The sequence below is a fragment of the Helianthus annuus genome, chromosome 16 (genome assembly GCF_002127325.2).
Source record: "Helianthus annuus cultivar XRQ/B chromosome 16, HanXRQr2.0-SUNRISE, whole genome shotgun sequence".
NCBI classification, from domain to species: Eukaryota; Viridiplantae; Streptophyta; class Magnoliopsida; order Asterales; family Asteraceae; genus Helianthus; species Helianthus annuus.
Window position 1 is genome coordinate 181455730 of NC_035448.2, and position 20203 is coordinate 181475932.

A 20203-nucleotide genomic window follows, 5' to 3' on the forward strand; every position below is an offset into this window, starting at 1 on the left:
AGGAATCTTTTCAAACGCTCAAGGACATGCTTTGCAATGCTCCTATCCTAACGCTTCCTGATGGTAACGATGATTTTGTCGTGTATTGCGACGCTTCAAACCTTGGCCTTGGTTGCGTCCTTATGCAACGTGACAAGGTTATCGCTTACGCATCGAGACAACTCAAAATTCATGAGAAAAACTATACTACCCACGACCTTGAACTTGGTGCAGTCGTTTTTGCATTGAAGATTTGGCGACACTACCTCTATGGTACTAAATGTGTGGTCTTCACCGACCATAAGAGCCTTCAACACATCTTCAACCAAAAGGAACTAAACATGCGTCAACGTCGTTGGGTGGAATTGTTAAACGACTACGATTGCGAAATCAAATACCACCCAGGTAAAGCGAATGTAGTAGCCGACGCTCTTAGTCGTAAAACTCATGTCAAAAGTATTCGTTGTTTCCAGCTCGTCCACGACCTTCAAAATCGCATACGTAACGCTCAGTACACATCCGTTAATGAGGGTAACCTCTACAACGAGATGCAATGTGGTGCTGAAAATAGCCTCGTGTCCAAATCTGATGGCATTTTATACTATCTCAATCGTATCTGGATTCCCGACCGTGATGATCTTCGCAAATTCCTGATGAAGGAGGCCCATAACACGAAGTATTCTATTCACCCTGGTGCCGACAAGATGTACCATGATATGCGTACATCCTATTGGTGGCCTGGAATGAAGAAGGATATAGCCACTTTCGTCTCAAAATGTCTCACATGCTCCAAAGTGAAAGCTGAACATCAACGTCCCTCTGGCTTACTCAAACAACCCAGGATTCCTATCTGGAAATGGGAGAGCATTGCCATGGATTTTATCACTAAGCTTCCTCGCACTACGGCTGGTCATGACAGCATTTGGGTAATCGTTGATCGATTGACCAAGTCAGCTCACTTCCTCCCTATTCGTGAAGATTTCAAAGTCGAGAAATTGGCTAAGGTCTACATGAAGGAGATAATTTGTCGTCATGATATTCCCATCGACATCATTTCTGATCGTGATGCTCGCTTTACGTCTCGTCTCTGGCAAACTTTTCAATCTGCTATGGGTACTAAACTCAACCTTAGCACTGCCTTCCATCCTCAGACTGACGGTCAAACCGAGCGTACTATCCAAACCTTAGAGGATATGCTTCGTTCATGCGTAATAGATTTTGGTGGCAACTGGGATTCACACTTGCCCTTGGTCGAATTCTCGTATAATAACAGTTATCACGCGAGTATTCAAATGGCACCTTTCGAAGCATTGTATGGTCGTAAGTGCCGTTCGCCTATTTGTTGGCACGAGATTGGTCAAGCCCAACTCACCGGTCCCGAGCTTATACAAGAGACGACGGACAAGATCTTACAGGTCCGAGACAACTTATTGAAAGCCAGGAGCCGACAAAAGAGTTACGCTGACAAAGGACGCAAACCTATGGAATTCGAGACAGGTGACTTCGTGCTTCTCAAGGTATCCCCTTGGAAGGGCGTGATTCGATTTGGCAAGAAAGGGAAACTCGCACCTCGCTACGTCGGTCCTTTCAAAATCCTCGAGAGGATTGGCGAGGTTGCGTATAGACTAGACCTGCCCGAAGAACTCAGCAATGTACACCCTGTCTTCCACGTATCCAACTTAAAGAAATGTCTAGCTGACGAAGGACTTCACGTTCCCCTCGAAGACTTGCAAGTCAACGAAACACTTCACTTTGTGGAGAAACCAGTCGAAATCATGGACCAAGGAACCAAGCAATTGAGGCGCAGTCGAATTCCTATTGTCAAGGTTCGATGGGAAGGAAAGCGTGGCGCTGAATTTACTTGGGAACTTGAAAGTGAAATGAAGTCGAAGTATCCTCATCTTTTCCCCGAGTCTTCCTAAATTTCGGGACGAAATTTCCTAAAGGAGGGGAGACTGTAACGCCCGGCTCTTTTGTACTTTCCATTTATAGAAAGCTTTGTTAGTATTCCTATTTTTGGAAACCTTTGTATTCTTGTAATCGTTCCTTTCTTTGTAATCATTATCAAACCGAGACTTGGATCATTAATGAAGCTTGCATTTTGTTACATTTATGTTAAACACACTCTATGTATGCTCGTATGTTCGACTTCGTGAATCAATCAATGTCTAATCGTTATTCTTGGAAACTATGTGCGAAACTTGTAATTAATCTAAACTTATGCATTGAACGTCTTTTGAACGAGAACGATACTTGGTTATGGCATTTATACGCTTAAACATACTTTGGTTATGATCATCATGCTTAACTACACCTTATACTATGCTTTTATATCAAAACAAGTCCCTAAACTATCAAAAATGCACCTAATGGAATCAAGCATAAACTTCAGGGGGGTGAAATACAAAATTTTGGAACTTGCCGGCACTAGGGCGCCGCGTGACGCGAGGGTCCTAGACGTCACGCGAGCCCCTTGTTTCGGCAGAATGTGTGTTTCCTTTCAACTTTTGCACGAAATCCCAATAATCCAACCCACCCAATCACCTTAAATCCACCTCTAATCACCTCCAATCACCTTCTAACTCATTCATTATAAATACCCACCTTCTCCAACCCATTTGACACTTTCACAACTCTCTAATCTTCACAAATTCACTCTCAATCTGCAGTAAATATGAGTTTTTGGACAGATTCTTGTGACTTCACTAAAGTGAGTGTAACTTGCTTATTTCTTAACCAAATCACTTGGTTCTTCTTCCTATTGATTTGTTATGTCCTTGGGTTTGAATCTTTGGTTTTTCCTTGGAAGAATCATGCTTGGATTTGCCCTAAAATGGACTAAAACTTTCTGTTTTGTTTACTATTAATCAACAACATGTTATTTCTTATCCAACTTGTGTCTAACACATCTCAAACCAATGTCCTAATGCTTACAACCCCTCTTATGGTTGGTTAAGCTTAAAAACATGGTTGAGACATCTAAATCAGAGGTTAAAACCTCACAAACTTTCTGTTTTTAATTAGGGTTTTACCCACAAGTAGTGTTCAAGTGTGAAACTTGATGTATGTGTGATGGTTGGTTTAGCCTAGGCTATCCTTCATAGGAATCCACTCATTACTTGATGTTTTTTCTATAGAATAGTTGTAGTTACTACCTTAATACTTGTATGTTCATGACCCTCCTTGTTGTTTATAACCACAAGTGTAGTGGTGAACACTAGAGGTGCCTAAATGGAAGCTTGTTCTTCCTACCTCATGTATGTATTCTATGACACAAAGAGGTACCTAAATGGAGACATTAAATCTCCTACCTCATGCTTGAATCTTAAGACTTGTAGAACTAGATAATATCTAAGTTATTCTATATGTATACATCTAAGTAACTAAGACTTGATGATGACTTAATAGTTATTTGTTAAGTGGACGTTACATCATCTATGACCATACTCTTGTTACGACTCTAATGGATCTTAGAATCCATGAAATCATACCAACTCTTTTGAGTTTCAATAGTGTCAAGAACAAGAGTTATGTGTACAAGATGATTATTTTCACCTATGCTACTTTCTTTATATTTTAAACTCCGAATCTATAATCTTCCGTATACGCCAACTCACACACCTACGTTCCCTTGTGTAGAAGGACAAGGTGCTCCAAACTAATCCATCCACCAACTTGCTCTCGGAACTTCAAGTCACGACTTGTAAACCGTGAGTATACTCGTACTTTTCCCCTTTTTACTTTTACCACTTTTGGGGCGTAACATGTTTACCTATTGAAACTTACACATAAACTTTTGTCTAAACACATGAACATTCCTATAAACATGCTTGTATATGTGATGACTTGATACTTTAAATTTGGGTGATTCTTATGTGTTGAACTTATCATTAACTTCGTACGAGCCAAACCTTGACATATGTAGCGCTATAGGATTAACGACCCGCCTCTACTGAAACTTTGGTTATGTCATGAGCAAGTTGCGTTTTCTTGGTTTGATATGTTAGACACATGCCATATTTAATGTTTATCTTGAATCGCATGCTTGCTATGAGGAATTGTTCACACTTTTATCTTATGCTATGTATGTACCAAACTTGTATACTCGCCTTTGCTTTTGCATTGAATTGTATTTTTAAACATGTTACAGGTTGATGATGATGAAATGAAAACGGGTAGCAAAGATGCCTAGATACTCACTTAGACGTTTAGGTTTAAAGTGTTGTATCAATTTTGTTTATGTTATGTTGAACAATGTTGTTATTTGCTTTTCTTGTAATGTTTTGACAATTTATTTTGGAAATGAAATTTGGATTATTAAATTATTGTCACAAATAGCGTTATGACGTCTCGAGCAATCTTCACACTTTGTCTCATCCCGATGTTTCCGCCATTGGTTGGGGTGTGACATTTATCATTACAAACCTCTAATTATTTCAAAATGCATTACTCATATAAGGGAATTTCTTACCTTACCATCTATTTTCATATAGCTTACACCCGTGAAATTTTTAACTTTTCCGTAGACACTTATTTCTCGACATTCAAAACCTCACGAAATGCTACTCACCAACTTAGTCGGTCTAATAAATCCATTGCCCACAAAATTTCGTATTCCACGTAATTACTAAAACGCACTCATCTTGCATCATTATACTAAGGATTGTTATTTTCTTATTGATAATCAAACCAACTTTTCATACAAAATATTACAAATATTATCCGATTGTTTATCTAAACTCTTTTCAAAATCAACAAAAAAAAAAATTATTAAGGACACCTTTCACGATCACTAAGTTCATATACCAAATCTCCTTTCTAAGGATCAACTTTTTCACAAGAACCTGTAAACTTCAAAAATTTCTAATACAAAGTTATTTAAAACGATGCGAACTTGTTAATCGCTAGAATTTTTCAAAACCTCAGTCGATACGTCAATTAAATTCAAACACGTGGTCAAGGAAGCTTCATAAGAACCAACCATCTTCAACGTATGTAAATCCTTTTTAAAACAAGAATAGCATTTCCTTTCTTCCACAAAGTACAACACACATAACCAATAGATATTTTATACTCACTTTTCATTTATAAACTAGATTCTATATTTCCTTTCAACGCAATCTATTTTGATTTTAACTTCACGCCTTGCTCAAACAACTATACATGCATACTATCTTACGTGTCTTAGTTTATATCTCGCGTCAATTTCGCAAATACTACTCATTTTGTTTTCTTTCATACTCAAAACTTTTAATCTTTTACGCGCATAAACTCGTGCATTTCGATTTATACTATAAATAAAATCATTATTTCCTACATCCATACTTATACATTCTATGCCTTTACTTATGTTCACACTTACACATTTATGTTATACCCGTGATTCAAAATTCATACGTTTTACGTTTATACACACACTCACAATTATACATTTACGTTGTCCTTACATTCATGTCTATACTACATTCGTATTCATATTCATACGAGTTATGTTTTCATTTGCACTTTTACAACTTTGTTACACTTATACTCATACACATGTATTTTATTCATACTTAAACATTCATGTTTTACACTTAATTTTCACATTTACATCCATACTCATGCATCTTGTGTTTATACTCATATTTATGCTCGTATTCACACTCGTACTCGTGTTTATACTCTCATTTATACGATTTATGATATACTCGTACTCGTGTTTATACTTTCATATATACGATTTATGTTATACTCGTACTCGTGCTTATACTCTCATTTATACGATTTACGCTATATTCGCACTCGCATTTATACTCACGTTTATAAGATTTCTGTTATACTCGTACTTTTGTTTGTACTCTCATTTATACGAATTGTGTCTATACTCACGTCATTCGTTTGTGCTCAAATTGTGCTCACATTTATGCTCATTTTTAATACACGTTATGCTTATACTTTTACTCATACTCCTGGCGTGCGTTTTGTGTTTATGCTCACGTGCGTGTTTAAATTTAAACTTATACTATGCTCATGCTTTCTACTAAAAAATTCATACATTCGCACATGTACACGGGCGAAACTCGAAGGATTCGCTTACGTTGGACTTATACTATTTGGAACGTAAACATGCTTATATGCTACATTTCTTTACACACACAACCTTATTTTCAAAATTTATGTATACCTTGATTCATACGCAACTAGTACAAGCTATGCGAATCATGCGACGATTGGTATAATCGCGGGTGCACACGGGATTATAGTAATGGACGTATGAGAACCATAGAGTGTGCTACTGCTTATGGTAAGACACGGAACGTAACATGACACTGAATACGAAACGGACGTAATGTGGTCAAAACATGGTGGATACGCCGTTGGTACTTCCTATATATAAGTGTTTTCACCATGTTACCAAACTCTCGTAAAACGTGCCGTGAGAAATTCAGTGTTTTGCAGACCTTTTTGGACCTAATACAAGCTTTAAACAACTCACAAACGCATTATATCCGATTATCCACGACGAGACTTCATTCTTAGCACACTACTTGCATCTATCCAGTACTTACGCTATTTCTGATACGCGTATTCGTGTATTCAACATCAATCGTTCTTTTTTTTACTCTCATTATTCTCCTTAATTCCTTGTCCTCTTATACAAATCTCATACACAATCACGTCGGTTTAAACGTTCGAATCCTAACTTATATTCTTACCTTTAAAACCATCTTTCTATTCTTTATTCTTGTGAAAACAATTTCCTGAAACAAACATTATGATCAAGTCTCATCTATTCTTTCTTTTGAATCCCTAGATGTCATCTTTTCAAAAGTCTTCCTCTTAGATTTCGAGGACGAAATCTTCTAAAGTAGGGGAGACTGTAACATCCGTCAAAATGGATTTCCCTAAATCCGACTGTTTTGTAAGATACAAATCCCAACGTTTGAAACCTTGGGAATCTTTCGCGAGTTAGATAATCGTTAAAAAAAATTATTCTTTAATCTAATTAATTAGGTTATTTAATTTTCAGTTAAATAATTTAATTAATTTTACAATATAAAAAAAATTATTTTTTTTTAATTTTAACTTAGTTAACTATGTTAAGTTGGTTTTATTAAAGTTAAACTATGTCAAGTGGTTTAGTTATTTCATAAAATAAACTATGCTAAGTTGTAAATAATTAAACTTCTAAAGTTTAGGGACCCTATGTGTAAATAGCATGATATAAGTCCTAAACCCCTCTTCCTCACAAAAACCCTAGCACACAACTTACAACACCTGCCATCTTTTTCTCTCTTGTCTAATATACGCATATACACACAGATAGATGCACACTTTGAAAACCCTCAGTTCACAAAACCAATACACATACACCAGCCTCTCTTTCGACCCCCTCTCCCTCTCGACGATTCCGATCACCGGAGTCGGGGTTCCGGCCGACCTCTGGTGATGCTCCTCCGGCACCCGACACCAACCACAACCCTTCACCTTCACTATAACCCCCCCAACTCTCGCTCTTCTCTCTCACTCTCTCCGTTAATCATATGGCCGACCACCACCGAGTGGTGGTGGTGGTGGCAGGTGATGTACGGCGGCGGCCGCTTTTTCCGATGTTAAACAGCAGAGACAACGTCGGGGACGCGTGACAGCGGAGGTGGTGGTGCACGACGGTAGTGAACCGTCGGAACTGATAACAATGTTGGGTTCGCGACGTCGGCGGCGTGTTGGTTCTGATTCAAGTTGGTTTCGATGGCTCGGGTTCAAGTTGATTCAAGTCGACAGTCTCGGGTGCACGTCGGTTCAGTCACGAGTCTTAGTTTTGGTTCGGTTCCGTGTCGAGTCAACACCGGTCAGATTTGATGTTCGGATCGGTGTTCGAACAAACCCTGGTCAACATCAGTTTCGGTTCACTTGTTTCAGCTTTGGTTCAGGTCTCGGTTCGGCCAACATAGTCAACGAAGTCAGCTCTGGTTTGGGTTTCGGTTCAGTCAGATTTCGACTCGGGATTCTCATCTTTTCGTCGCGGTATAACTTTCTTGTTCCTTTTGTTTTGTTCGGTCAGTTCAAATGAATTTACAATATTATATATATTCAGTTGATGTTTTGGTTCTAAAATGAAGAAAACAAATTATAAAAGAAACAGGGGTCGGTTGGGTTAAAAGTCGAAGAAGATGAATGTTGTCATTTGGGTTTGGTGACATCAAGGAAACAAGAGTCTAATTGATTTTAAAACAAATATGCGAATCATTCTGTTAACAATGTATATATGAATTAATGTTCTAGTGATCCTTGAACTTTTTATATTCTTATCCATTTTCTTAAAAAAAAAAATCAATAAGTAATGAATTTATTTTATTATTTATTTTTATCTCTAATCCATATAACAAACAATTTTCACTTTATTTTCTAATTTGTTATTTATAAAATCGTTAAACTTAATAATAATTTAAATAATAATTAACAATTTATTATAATTCCTATATAATATTAACGGGTTATTACGAGATTAACTAATATATAAATAATCAAGTTGTGAACCCTAAATATTAAGAATTTTATATTCTTTTTATATTAACTAGATCGTTATGTGTTATTTTTCCTACCTAGGATAATCGTTTCCATTTGTTCTTTCGGCATTCCCAATCTTTTCTCCTCGTGCGTTATTTCAAGAAATCTCCATACGCAATCATTGTGAGTATACTCGATCCCTTTTTGTTTTAAACACTTTTGGGATGCAACATGTATTCTATATTAAACGCACGTTACACTTGAAACTTATTTGAAACATGCTCTATCCTTTTAAACATGAAACATGAAACTTGTGAAACTTGAGACTATTTTGTGCTATGTGAACGTTTAATCCTTGTGTGTAGTTCCGCCTTAACAATGGTAGCGCTATAGGGGTAATGCACCTCCCCGTTAGTCTTTGGGGTATTGTTAGGAGGAGACATATTAACCTCCCGTGAAACTTTGGGTTAGGTACTTTAACGCATTGGAAACTTGGGCTATCACTTGGACTGCGTAAACTAGCATGGTTGAAACTATTTTAATATGTTCATGTTGGATACGAGTTTTTATTCTATTATGCTATGTAAACAAACTTGTATACTCGCTCTTTGCTTTTGCATTGAAACTCTATTTTAATACATGTTGCAGGTTGATTATTGAAGTATGGATGATTGATGAAACAAGTTTAGGGTGGACTAGATACACACCTAAATTTATCTATCTTTTGTTGTTATGATTTTTGTTGAAACAATGTTGTTATCTCCTTTTGAATTTGTATGACATTTAGTATTGCAATGAAATTTGAATTAAACTAAATATTGACACATAGTGTTATGACGTCTCTAGCAATCTATACACACTTCGTCTCATCCCGATGTTTCCGCCATTGGTTGGGGTGTGACATGCACATTCAATCTTCAATACTTCATTAAAATACCACTAGTAGAAGAACCCGACACGTCTTCATGTTACGGAGAATGTTCTAGAAATTGAAGGAAAAGGAAAAGATTTGTTGAAATCGAATTTGACAACTATGACAACTTATTAAAAGTAGCAAATCACCTCCTGGTCAAATCACACACTATAAAGTTTAAAGTTATCGTGTGTTGTAGTTTGGAAAGATGACCGAATAGAGATCTGAATAACAAACTATGGAGAAATTGTTTGTGTCGGGTTCTTCTGCTAGTTACTCGATCAACGGACTGATCGGTAACGTTACTTTACTTGTGCTCTGATTTAAGCGGAGTATTTCGATCAACGTTTGTTAAAGGTGATGAAGAGTTTAGAAACCCTAGAATGACTGTGTTTTTACTGGAAAAAACGTGATACTTGAAAAAACATCCTTATATACGGCCCGTATATAGTTATACGGCCCGTATACATTTGGTAACATCAAAAACCTACCAAAATCATTCCATTGAGCCGTATACATTTTACAAATCGTATAAACATGTATACGACTCGTATAACTATATACGGGCCATATATAGTAAAATCAAAAAAACATTCTCTGCGCATTTTCCTATTCAAAAACATTCTATACGGGCCGTATATTTTGTATACGGCCCGTATACACTAGGGATGTGAAAATAAGATATAGGGGGTGTGGGAATAAGGGTGGCCTTTTCATATTAACCATTTGGGTCCTTAAAGTTGGTATTATATCAAGTTTAATAGAAGACATAATAAAGATAAATGCATCGGGTGCTCTTGGCAATATGGTTTCACTTTGTCACTCCAACAAACTGTCATTATATGGTTTCTAAAGGAGCAATGCTGGCAGGTACTTCTGACTTTTGAAACTCTAATTACAATGGTTATTGACTTACTTCCTTTTAAGAATTTGATTGAAGACAACCTTTGTTTGGCTGAGGGAGCATAACATCCTCCAGTTGAAACTGCTCATTGTATGTTAAATTTTACTTCCTTTTAAGAATTACCCTTAGTTTTTTTAATGTTAATAAGCATTTTTCTGTATTGATGTGGTATATGGTTTAGCTGGTCTATAGACCGTATAGTTGTTATAAATGTTCCTTCCTTTTATATTTGCTTGGCTATAAATGGGCATTCATTGTATGTATTTTTTTTTTTGAACGGCAATTCATTGTATGTATCTAAATATAACAGAAACAATTTACATTCCCGTGTACTACACGGGTTAATAAATATAGTGTTATATAATTATTAATAATAAGTTATGTTTTAAAAAAACTTGTTAACATACACAGTCGTCAAGATCTGTATTTAAAAAAAATGAATATTGGCGTAATAGTTTAATTTTTTAAAGTTCTCCAAAACATTATTTCTTTCAATAGGATATTAACTTTGAATTTTTAATACCACATATTTTTTTAGTTATTTGGCATACTGAATTTTTACCATCTTATCACGTACCCAGCCACATTAAATATTGAATTTTTTTTAGAAATCACGCATGAAAACAACTAACATCATTATTCTTTGTTTTTATTTTTAATATTTAACCATTTATTTATAGTTGACAATTTGTCTACATAAGGTGAATAGAATGGTAATTAAAGTAGCTCACAATCTACTACTTCTAATAAAGCAAAATAATGTTTAGCCACTTGTCATTAGCTTAAGCCAATACTTGCCATGTGGCATTTGATTAATACCTCATTTTCTCAAATGACCGCCAAAACACAGCATCCCTCACGCCTTTTTTTCTTTTCCTTCTTCTTTCTTTAACCTAATTAATGTTCACCATTTCACACAATAAACTCTTCATCTTCACTCCAATATTCTTCCAAGAATATCATCGGTTTCCATATAACAATGAATTATTTCACTGGATCTACATATATAGATGGTTCTACGTTCTTTATCTCTTCATCTACTTCTTCTTTTTCTTGATTCGATTTCAGAATTTCGAATATCGATCTACAAATCTGTAAGTTGTTTTTGTTAAATTCCTTCTTTAATCATTATTCATGTGTTCCTTCGTTTAATTACTGTGTTAAAACTATGTTTCTGTTGATTTAACCCTAAATCCGATTTTCATTGAAAATCTGTTGATTTTGGGGTTTTAATATTATGTTTTTGTTATAGAATATGATGTTTATGCAAAACCCTAAAACCGATTTTCATGTATAATATTGTTTATTTCTCATTTTTATTTATTCTATCAAGTATATACGAAACCATAGATCCGATTGTTATGGAATATCTATGTTAGGTTTTATTTGAATTGATGTCTAATAAGTTTTATTTGATTGTGATGCTTAATAAGGTTTTGATTGTGATTCAAAACCCTAAATCCAATTGGGATTAAAAAATATGTTGATTTTGGGGTTTTAATTTTATGGTTTTGTTAAAGAATAAGTTGATTATGCAAATCTCTAAAACCGATTTTGATGCAGAACATTTTTTATTTCTAATGTTTATTTATTCTATCAAGTTTATACGAAACCCTAGATCCGATTGTTATGGAATATATGTCTTAAGTTTTATTTGAATTGATGTAAAGTAAGTTTTATTTGATTGTGATGCAAAATAAGTTTGTGATTGTGATGCAAAGCCTAAATCTGACTGTGAGGGATTGTGATGCAAGAGCCTAAATCTGTTTGTTTTTGTGAGGGATTGTGATGCAAAAGCCTAATTCTGATTGTGATGCAAAATAAGTTTTATTTGATTTGATTTTGTATTCTATGAACCTCATTCGTGTATATCATTGTTATGAATTATAGTTTTTTATTTGATATGATTCTGTTTATGTGTTTTCAGTTTGATTTATTGGTTATGGTTATGTTATACAAACCCTGATTCTGATTTTCATGGAAAATCTGATGATTTTGTTTTTATTTCACATGTTTATGTAATCTATGATCCTCCGTTTATATACTGTGTTAAAACTGATGAATGATTTTTCGTGTTAATGTTGTTTTTTTGCTTAACGATTTGATATTGTGATTGATCATCGGATTATGAGTGTTGTGTTTGTAATTTGTTGTTAGGCTAGATAAATTTGTGGAAATTTAGAAGTGTTTGGTTGTTTTTTATTTCATTATATTGTCGAATCTTTGCTCCACCTTCCTATTGTTTTGTTTGAAGATTGATTGAATATCATATGTGTTCTTGGAGTTTAATGGTTTAATCCTTGATGTTTAACAATTTAATTTCGGATCATGATAACGGTTCGGTACTATCCATCAATTTGTTACAAAATTATTATTGTTAATTATTATTTCCTTATTTAGAGAATAGATAATAACTTGTTTTTAAATTCAAAAATTTGATTTGGATGATAATATGGAAGTAAACGATTTGGAGTTAATAATATTAATTGGATTTCCTTTTTAGGTGGGTTCAATGTACCTAGACATGTTAGTTGTTTAAAATTTAAAATTTTATATATAATTTTGATTAAATTCTTCCAACATATTATAGTAATTTTAAATTTAAATTATATTTGACTTATTTTTAAATAAAGTTACCTGAAATAGAAGTTAATTACATTCATTTTTTATACTTGCTAATTATCCCCTAATTTTTAATAACCTCTAATCAACAATTATTGGTTTCTAAATAACTAATTAGATTCAAATTATTCAACAATTATATTAAAAACATTTATTGATTGTTATTATATATGCTTTAAATCATTAAAATAATAGATACGGAATTGACTTTTGAACTTTCAGTGTATTTTAGATGATTATGTCCCTCAAGATACTAGCATTTGTATGTTTTCAAATATTGTTTTAATTATTAGAAGTCTGTTTAAAGAATATATTTATTCTTAAAAAACGTCAAAAAAATGTGTTTTTAGTATTTTTGGCTGATAATTTTCGTATTTAGATGATAGATAATAACTTGATTTAAAATTAAAAATTTTGATTTGGAGGATATTATGGAAGTAAACGATTTAGAGTTAATAACAATAATTGGATTTTCTTTTTAGGTGGGTTCAATGTATCTAGAAATGTTAGTGGTTTAAAATTTAAAATTTTATATATAATTTTGATTAAATTCTTCCAACATATTATAGTAATTTTAAATTTAATTATATTTGACTTATTTTTAAATAAAGTTACCTAAAATAGAAGTTGACTACATTCATTTTTTATTATTGTTAATTATCCTAATTTTTAATAACCTCTAATCAACAATTATTGGTTTCTATATAACTAATTAGATTCAAATTATTCAACAATCATATTATAAACATTTATTGGTTGTTACCATATATGCTTTAAATCATTATAATAATGGATGCGGAATTGACTTTTGAACTTTCAGTGTATTTTAGATGATTATGTCCCTCAAGATGCTAGCATTTGTATGTTTTCTAATATCGTTTTAGTTATTAGAAGTCTGTTTTAAGAATATATTAATACTTTTCAAAAACGTCAATGTGTTTTTAGTATTTCTGGCTCATAATTCCTTATTTAGAGGATAGATAATAACTTGATTTTAAATTTAAAAATTTGATTTGGAGGATAATATAGAAGTAAACGATTTGGAGTTAATAATATTAATTGAATTTCCTTTTTAGTTTGGTACAAATTACCTAGACATGTTAGTGATTTGTTAATTCGTTTTTAGGAGTTTATGGATCAAAGTAGTTGGGTAAAAAGTCAATATGGATTCAGGCTTTCTATTCGGTTGACCCAAATCATTTTTAATTTAGTAGTATTTTCAGTTGCTTCAATAAAATGATCTATGATGTTTTGGCATGTTTTCAGTATTTATATTATCTGTTTGACCCACTTATAGAGAAAACATAACATGAATCACAACCCAAACATAAAATCTATATAACCTTTGATACTATTATATGCAATTCTTGATTTTATGGCTTTTAAACGGGTAGCCATGAGGTATTATCATTTGTCATCTAAGTGAATCTTATTTGAGTAGTAACATGCCAACTTCATTAATTTTCCACTTCAAATACTTGGCAATTTCTATGGTTTTTTGAGGTTTGTTTGTTTTTAGTTCCAGGTTCTACTTTTATTTTTCCTTCTATAAATCTATAATATGCAGGGCTGTAACCGTAATGAATGAAACATTAAAGCATGCCGAATGCTTTCCGACTCGGACATGCTTTGCCATGACGCAATATTGTGAAGGAACCCTTGACGCCATCAGGTGATTGTGCAATTTTGGGTGTGTCGTCGTTCCTTCACAGAATTTTGGATATGTATTTTTTTTAGTTTTCTATCTTTTGAGTTTTTACTTGCAAGTCCTTATTCTAATTCAAGATAATGTGAAACATTTTTTAGTTTTTCTTTTTCGTTCCTTTGTTAAGATAATCATAAACTTTATAGGTTTCATCATTTTTTTTTAATTTTAAGAATTGTCATTGTGTTGTTTTTCATCTTTTGCAACTTTTCATTTTCTTTAACACATCCAAACATGTCTTCCATGAAATCTTTGAACAGATTATCAGGACACTGGTATCAAAAGGCGCTGGATCTGAATCTTATGCAGGTTTTCTTTTGATGAGTTAGATATTTACATGATAAAAACCATGTATTTTATGGAAACAGACTGAATTAAAACTATATTGAAGCTTTGCAAATTTTTAGGCCCTTCAAAGTTGTTCATGTTCGTCAAAGCTCATTTTTCTTTCAATATGCCTCTCCACTTTTTTCTCAAGCGTGATTATAGATTCAATAAAAAGGTAATGTTTAATTATTGGAACATTTTTATTTGAACATGTTGATAGCTTCAAAAGACCTATATTATTTTAAGTACTTTTAGAATGACCAGCTCTTTTTAAATTATTAAATAGTATCGAGTTTTCTTTACTAATGGTTCCTCTTATGAGCAACTTTACTAATAAGTGATAACATATATATTGTATATATTCATACAAATCTATAACCTAGAGCTTGATACTGGACGTTCATATTTATTTGTTTGTTATCTATTTTTTTTGGCCACATTTACAACTCCATCTAGAATTTCAAGTTATAGTTGCTTTTAGAGGTTGCAAGATTAGTGGGATGGGTAATTGGTCAAAACGGGTAGTAGGTTTGGATCATATGTGATGCTGTCCTTTTACAACTCTATTTAGATTTACAGGCTACACTTGCATGTAGAGGTGGCGGGTTGGGTCACATGCTAAAACAATTAAATTTTAGTTGCTTAGGCAAAGCTTTTTAAAGGCGTTTGGAGGAAAGGATACTAGATTTGACCAATCAAGTCAAGGTAAGACTAACAAATTTTATCAAGCTTGGATCTTTGACTACAACAAATGATCAGTTCGAAATAAAAGCAGCCTGGTATTTTCTAAATGTCGTTACAATTGATCATTTTATCTAAGGCTTCCTAATCGCTTAAATACACTAATTTGCAGTTTCTCCTATAAGTAATAAAAATTCTTCTTATTGTTGTGACCTTATAAACTCCATTTCCTTAGTCATGTCCTGAACAAAATGTAACTGAAATCTGTGGTATTGTTTTGCTTGGAGTGGTCTGAACCTTTGATCATATTTGCTTTATGCAGTAGCAACTGATCTATGAAGGACTGGAGAGGCGAAAGATCGATTTTTCAGCATTATTCCTATCGGCACCAAAGCTGCCAAGGTATAGACCCACAGTTAAAACATTCTCAAACTTACATTGCTTCATTTATTACAATTTAGGAGTGTTTTGTTTAAAAAAAGACCAAGTTCTTATCAAATGGATATAAAACACAACCCAAATGGGTTTGAGTGAAGAGTCAAAAAGTCATGACTATTCAACTTTTAACATAAACAAACTGAGTCAGTTGAAATAGGGTTTGTATACTAATAGTTTTTCATCCGTATTTATAAACCTTTTGTAAATAAATAATGCACTAACTGTGATAATTAAAGACAATATTATCACATTAATAACATGCATTTAGGAGTTTTATGCACAGTTATGATGAACCACAATTCAAATGGGGTTGAGTACAGGTGAAAACGTTAAACAAGTCCTCTTAACAGAACTTTTATTAAATAACCAGTGCAACAAAGATTATTATTATTACAATAATAGTTGTAATCAACTACCTATTTGATCAGTTTGAGATAAGAGACAAATAACATGGTTTAGCGAATCATCTTTTGCTTATTCTAGCATCTGTCAATTTAGGAAAACCAAGATTGTAAAACATATTTCATTCCTGTTCTTTGTAGGTTATCGAGAAAGTTTTGCTAGCCCTCTATGGCACATTGAGCCAAATCGTCTTCCGTGCGACAACCATGGATGTCTCGGACTTGACCATGAGAATTGAAAGGTCGTCTACTTATGACTAGGACAAGGCCGCCACAAGCAACTTTTGAAGGTTTGTAAAATGAAAATAATCAAACTATCTTTTATCTGTTATAAAAGGTTTAATGTCGTTGGGAAAGGTGATTTGATGAAGGTTATACGAAGCCACTAGGTATTGTTTCTCGAATGGTTGGTCTGCTATGGTTCGTGATGTTGGTCTGGAGGATAAAGATGTTATTGTTTTCCATGTTGTTGATGCTCAGATGCTAAAGTTCACTCATTTTAAGGTTGATTGTCTTTCCGGTGTTAAAAACAAGTTTTTTTGTAGAGATGTTATTTCCCGAGAATGGTAACTTGGTAATTTATACCTTACTACTTAGGATGAAGAACCAACTGACCTTTTTATTGACGATTGCATTTATTCTTTATTTAGTGGTTGCCGAAAGAGTTTATGAACAGGTATTTCAAAACCGACACTTTGGACGATAACTTTACAATTCGTTTTGGAGGTACATACATGTGGAATGTCAAAGTGAATAGGCTCTGGGGATCGAACTACTTCATTCAAGATTTCTCACAAATCAACAAAGAACTTCATCTTATATCAGGTGATGTAATCATTTTTGAGTTGGTTGCGAGACGTATTTTCAACATTCTGGTTTTCCGTCCTAATGGAATATAGTCTGTTGTTCCCGAGGTTGCCAATAGTGTTGGTGTTGAAGAAGAGGAAGACACATAACAAATGGATGTTTGTGAAGATTTGTTATTAGACGACGAAAATCAAGACATGGAAGATGACATTGTAGATGTTGAACATGATGTGCCAGTCATTGTAGCGGATCCTGTGTTGGAACCAGACTTTGTTGACGTTCCACATATTCCGGCCGTTGTTCATCAAGCCAACCAATACGAACTAATATGGTGTCCATCTTTTCGTTTTGTAAGTTTTTCATACTCTAAATGCTTTATTTTAATATTATGTAACGCTTTGAAGTTTGTATTTTGTTTATTAGTTTTTTAATTTGTTTATTTTATCGAACTGTAATGCAGCGGTTCCCAAAGGCATTTGCAGCAAATGTAGATATGTCTGTCCTTGATGAGATGGTAGTTCAAATTGAAGACGGGTTTTCAATGACACTAGAGATCCGACAAGAAACGACACGTTGGAAAATACTGCAGGTTGGGTTGGAAAATGGAGCTCAGTTTTTGCTGCGATATTATAGGGATCAAAACACGTTGCGAATTCTTAATCCCAACCCCTAGGTGATGTATCTATTGACAGATAGCGTCAGAAGTAAACAACTAATATCGTTACCAAGCATGTCGTATGTGTGGTAACAGTTTTGGAACAATTATTACTATATATGTTTTGTTTACAAAAACTTAATGTGTAACGAACATCATGTCAATGTACTTTTGGGACGTGCTCAAGTGTCTCAAAATATTAGGTTTAACAATCAAAGTTTAACGGTTCTACGTTTAAATTATTTTATGTGTTTAGTTGGTGTTTAGCCACCCGCGAAAGTCGCGGGGTCTTAGGCTAGTCTATATATATTAATAAATGAGATGATGTGTGCTATGTGTCCTTGAATGGTGAAGCCATTTTGATGATGTGGCAACCATTGGTTTAGTGGAGTTTGATTTTGGGAGGGAATTGATGTAATTCTCTATAAACAAACCAAGTTTCACAAAACACAAACCAAAGATACACGGGATCCGGATTTGAATGGGCCGGTTTTCGGGTTATCCAAATAACCCATATTGAATTCGGATCTTTTAAATTGATTTCACTCAATTATTTTGCATAACATTCTTCTTGAATCATCTTCTTTCTCTCTTTTCTACCTACCATATTCGATTACAAACCCTAAATCAACATACCATCTCCGACCATCAAAATACTATAGCCGATCATCATCTTAGGTGACGAATCTTTCAAGAATTACAGGTAAATGTATTTCATCAAACCTATCAGTTCCACAAAATCTCACATACCGACAATCATCTTCTATCACTTTAACCTAATGGTGTTCTTGATTCTTTGAAACATTCGACAGAGATCCAAGGTTGCAACTATTTTTATATGTTATTTAGATGTTTCTGAATCTTTTCTTTTTATTCGCTACTAATTATTTTGTTATTAACTTCATCTACGATTATTTTCTTTCAGATCCGAACATAAAAATTGCAGGTATGTTGTTTATTCAGATGAGAGTACAAGATGTTGATTATTTTCGTAATCAAAACGAGATTTGTTCTATTACTCTTCATTCATTCTATTTCCTTTTTTCAAACAGAACCCTAATCTACCGCCACCATAGCCATCATCAACATGGTATTCTCCATTGTTCATCGATCCAGAATTCACCATCAATGGGTACGAATTAACTCTTTTAGTTTTGGTTTTTTGATTGTTAAAGTTATGTAGGTGATAACGGAATTCTTTTTTTATTTCGATTCAATCTCATTTGGATTTTTTTGTTTCCTCGATTATACAAGGTATTACAGTTTAGACTGTTCTTTGTTTTAGATTTTAACTCGGTTTCTATAATTAGACATTGTTTCTATAAACAGATTACGTTTTTTTTGTTAGTAATAAATTTTGTATTGTATTAATTACCAATCCATTAAAGATTTTGTTTATTTTATTTTATTTATGGTCTGATATGTTTTTCCGGAATATTGATTTTGTTTCTATAAATAAATTGTTTCTATATTAGATTATTATGTATGTAAGTGTTTAATCCCAATTTTTGAAGATTTCTCTGTATTTTTTGTGTTGTTCTTTATGATATACATTATCCGATTTAATCACTATTTTTTGCAAACAATATCAAGATCGGAGGTTTGTTATCATCATCTACATTCTCTGATTTATGTAATATCTATGAACGTTAATCATTTCTTGGGCATTTATCAAACTTACTAATTTTGGTTTATTTTGATTTTCATGTGAATCCCTAAATCTTGGATAACAATCGGACAAAAGATCATTGAACAAACAACAGAGGTTAGTTGAATGTTATAGTTGTTTTCTCTTTTTTAAGTTTGTAATATTTGATTTTATCCTTTCTGTTCGTTTTTTTTTCAAAAATTAATAATATATGTTCTGAATGATTTATGGTTTGTTTTTCTCATGGTGAACCCTCCCTCTTTTGGGACAATCGAACTCGGAGTGTTCGTCAACCAAAACAGGTTAGTTCAATTTTCTTGGTGTTGTTTGTTTATTGATATCTATAGTCTTTGGTTTTAAGTTTTGTCTTTATGCTTTATTTTGAAAGTTTATGTGATTATCTTTTGAAGTTCATATGGTTTGTTTTATCAATTATATTTTTTTCTATTTAGTTAGTTGTTAATTATTTAAGGATACCTTTAATTTCTTTTTAAAGTTTTTTTTGTTTCTATAAACAAATTACTGTTTTAAGTTTAATTTTTTGTATTCGCAATTATTATTCGGTTTCTGTAAATAGACATTCTTTCTATAAATAGATTACCATTATATTTTTTAAAAACATTGATTACTTCC

At 33.3% G+C, this 20203-nt stretch overlaps 1 protein-coding gene across 1 annotated transcript; it reads left to right on the forward strand.

Moving 5' to 3' along the window:
- Positions 1–17331: 17331 nt before the first annotated feature.
- LOC118487989 lies at positions 17332–18057 on the forward strand. The gene is made up of 2 exons (XM_035984946.1): positions 17332–17617; positions 17728–18057. Exons 1-2 carry the CDS (start codon positions 17420–17422, stop codon positions 17938–17940), a joined length of 411 nt encoding a protein of 136 aa, XP_035840839.1. The 5' UTR covers positions 17332–17419; the 3' UTR covers positions 17941–18057.
- The last annotated feature ends 2146 nt before the right edge of the window (positions 18058–20203 follow it).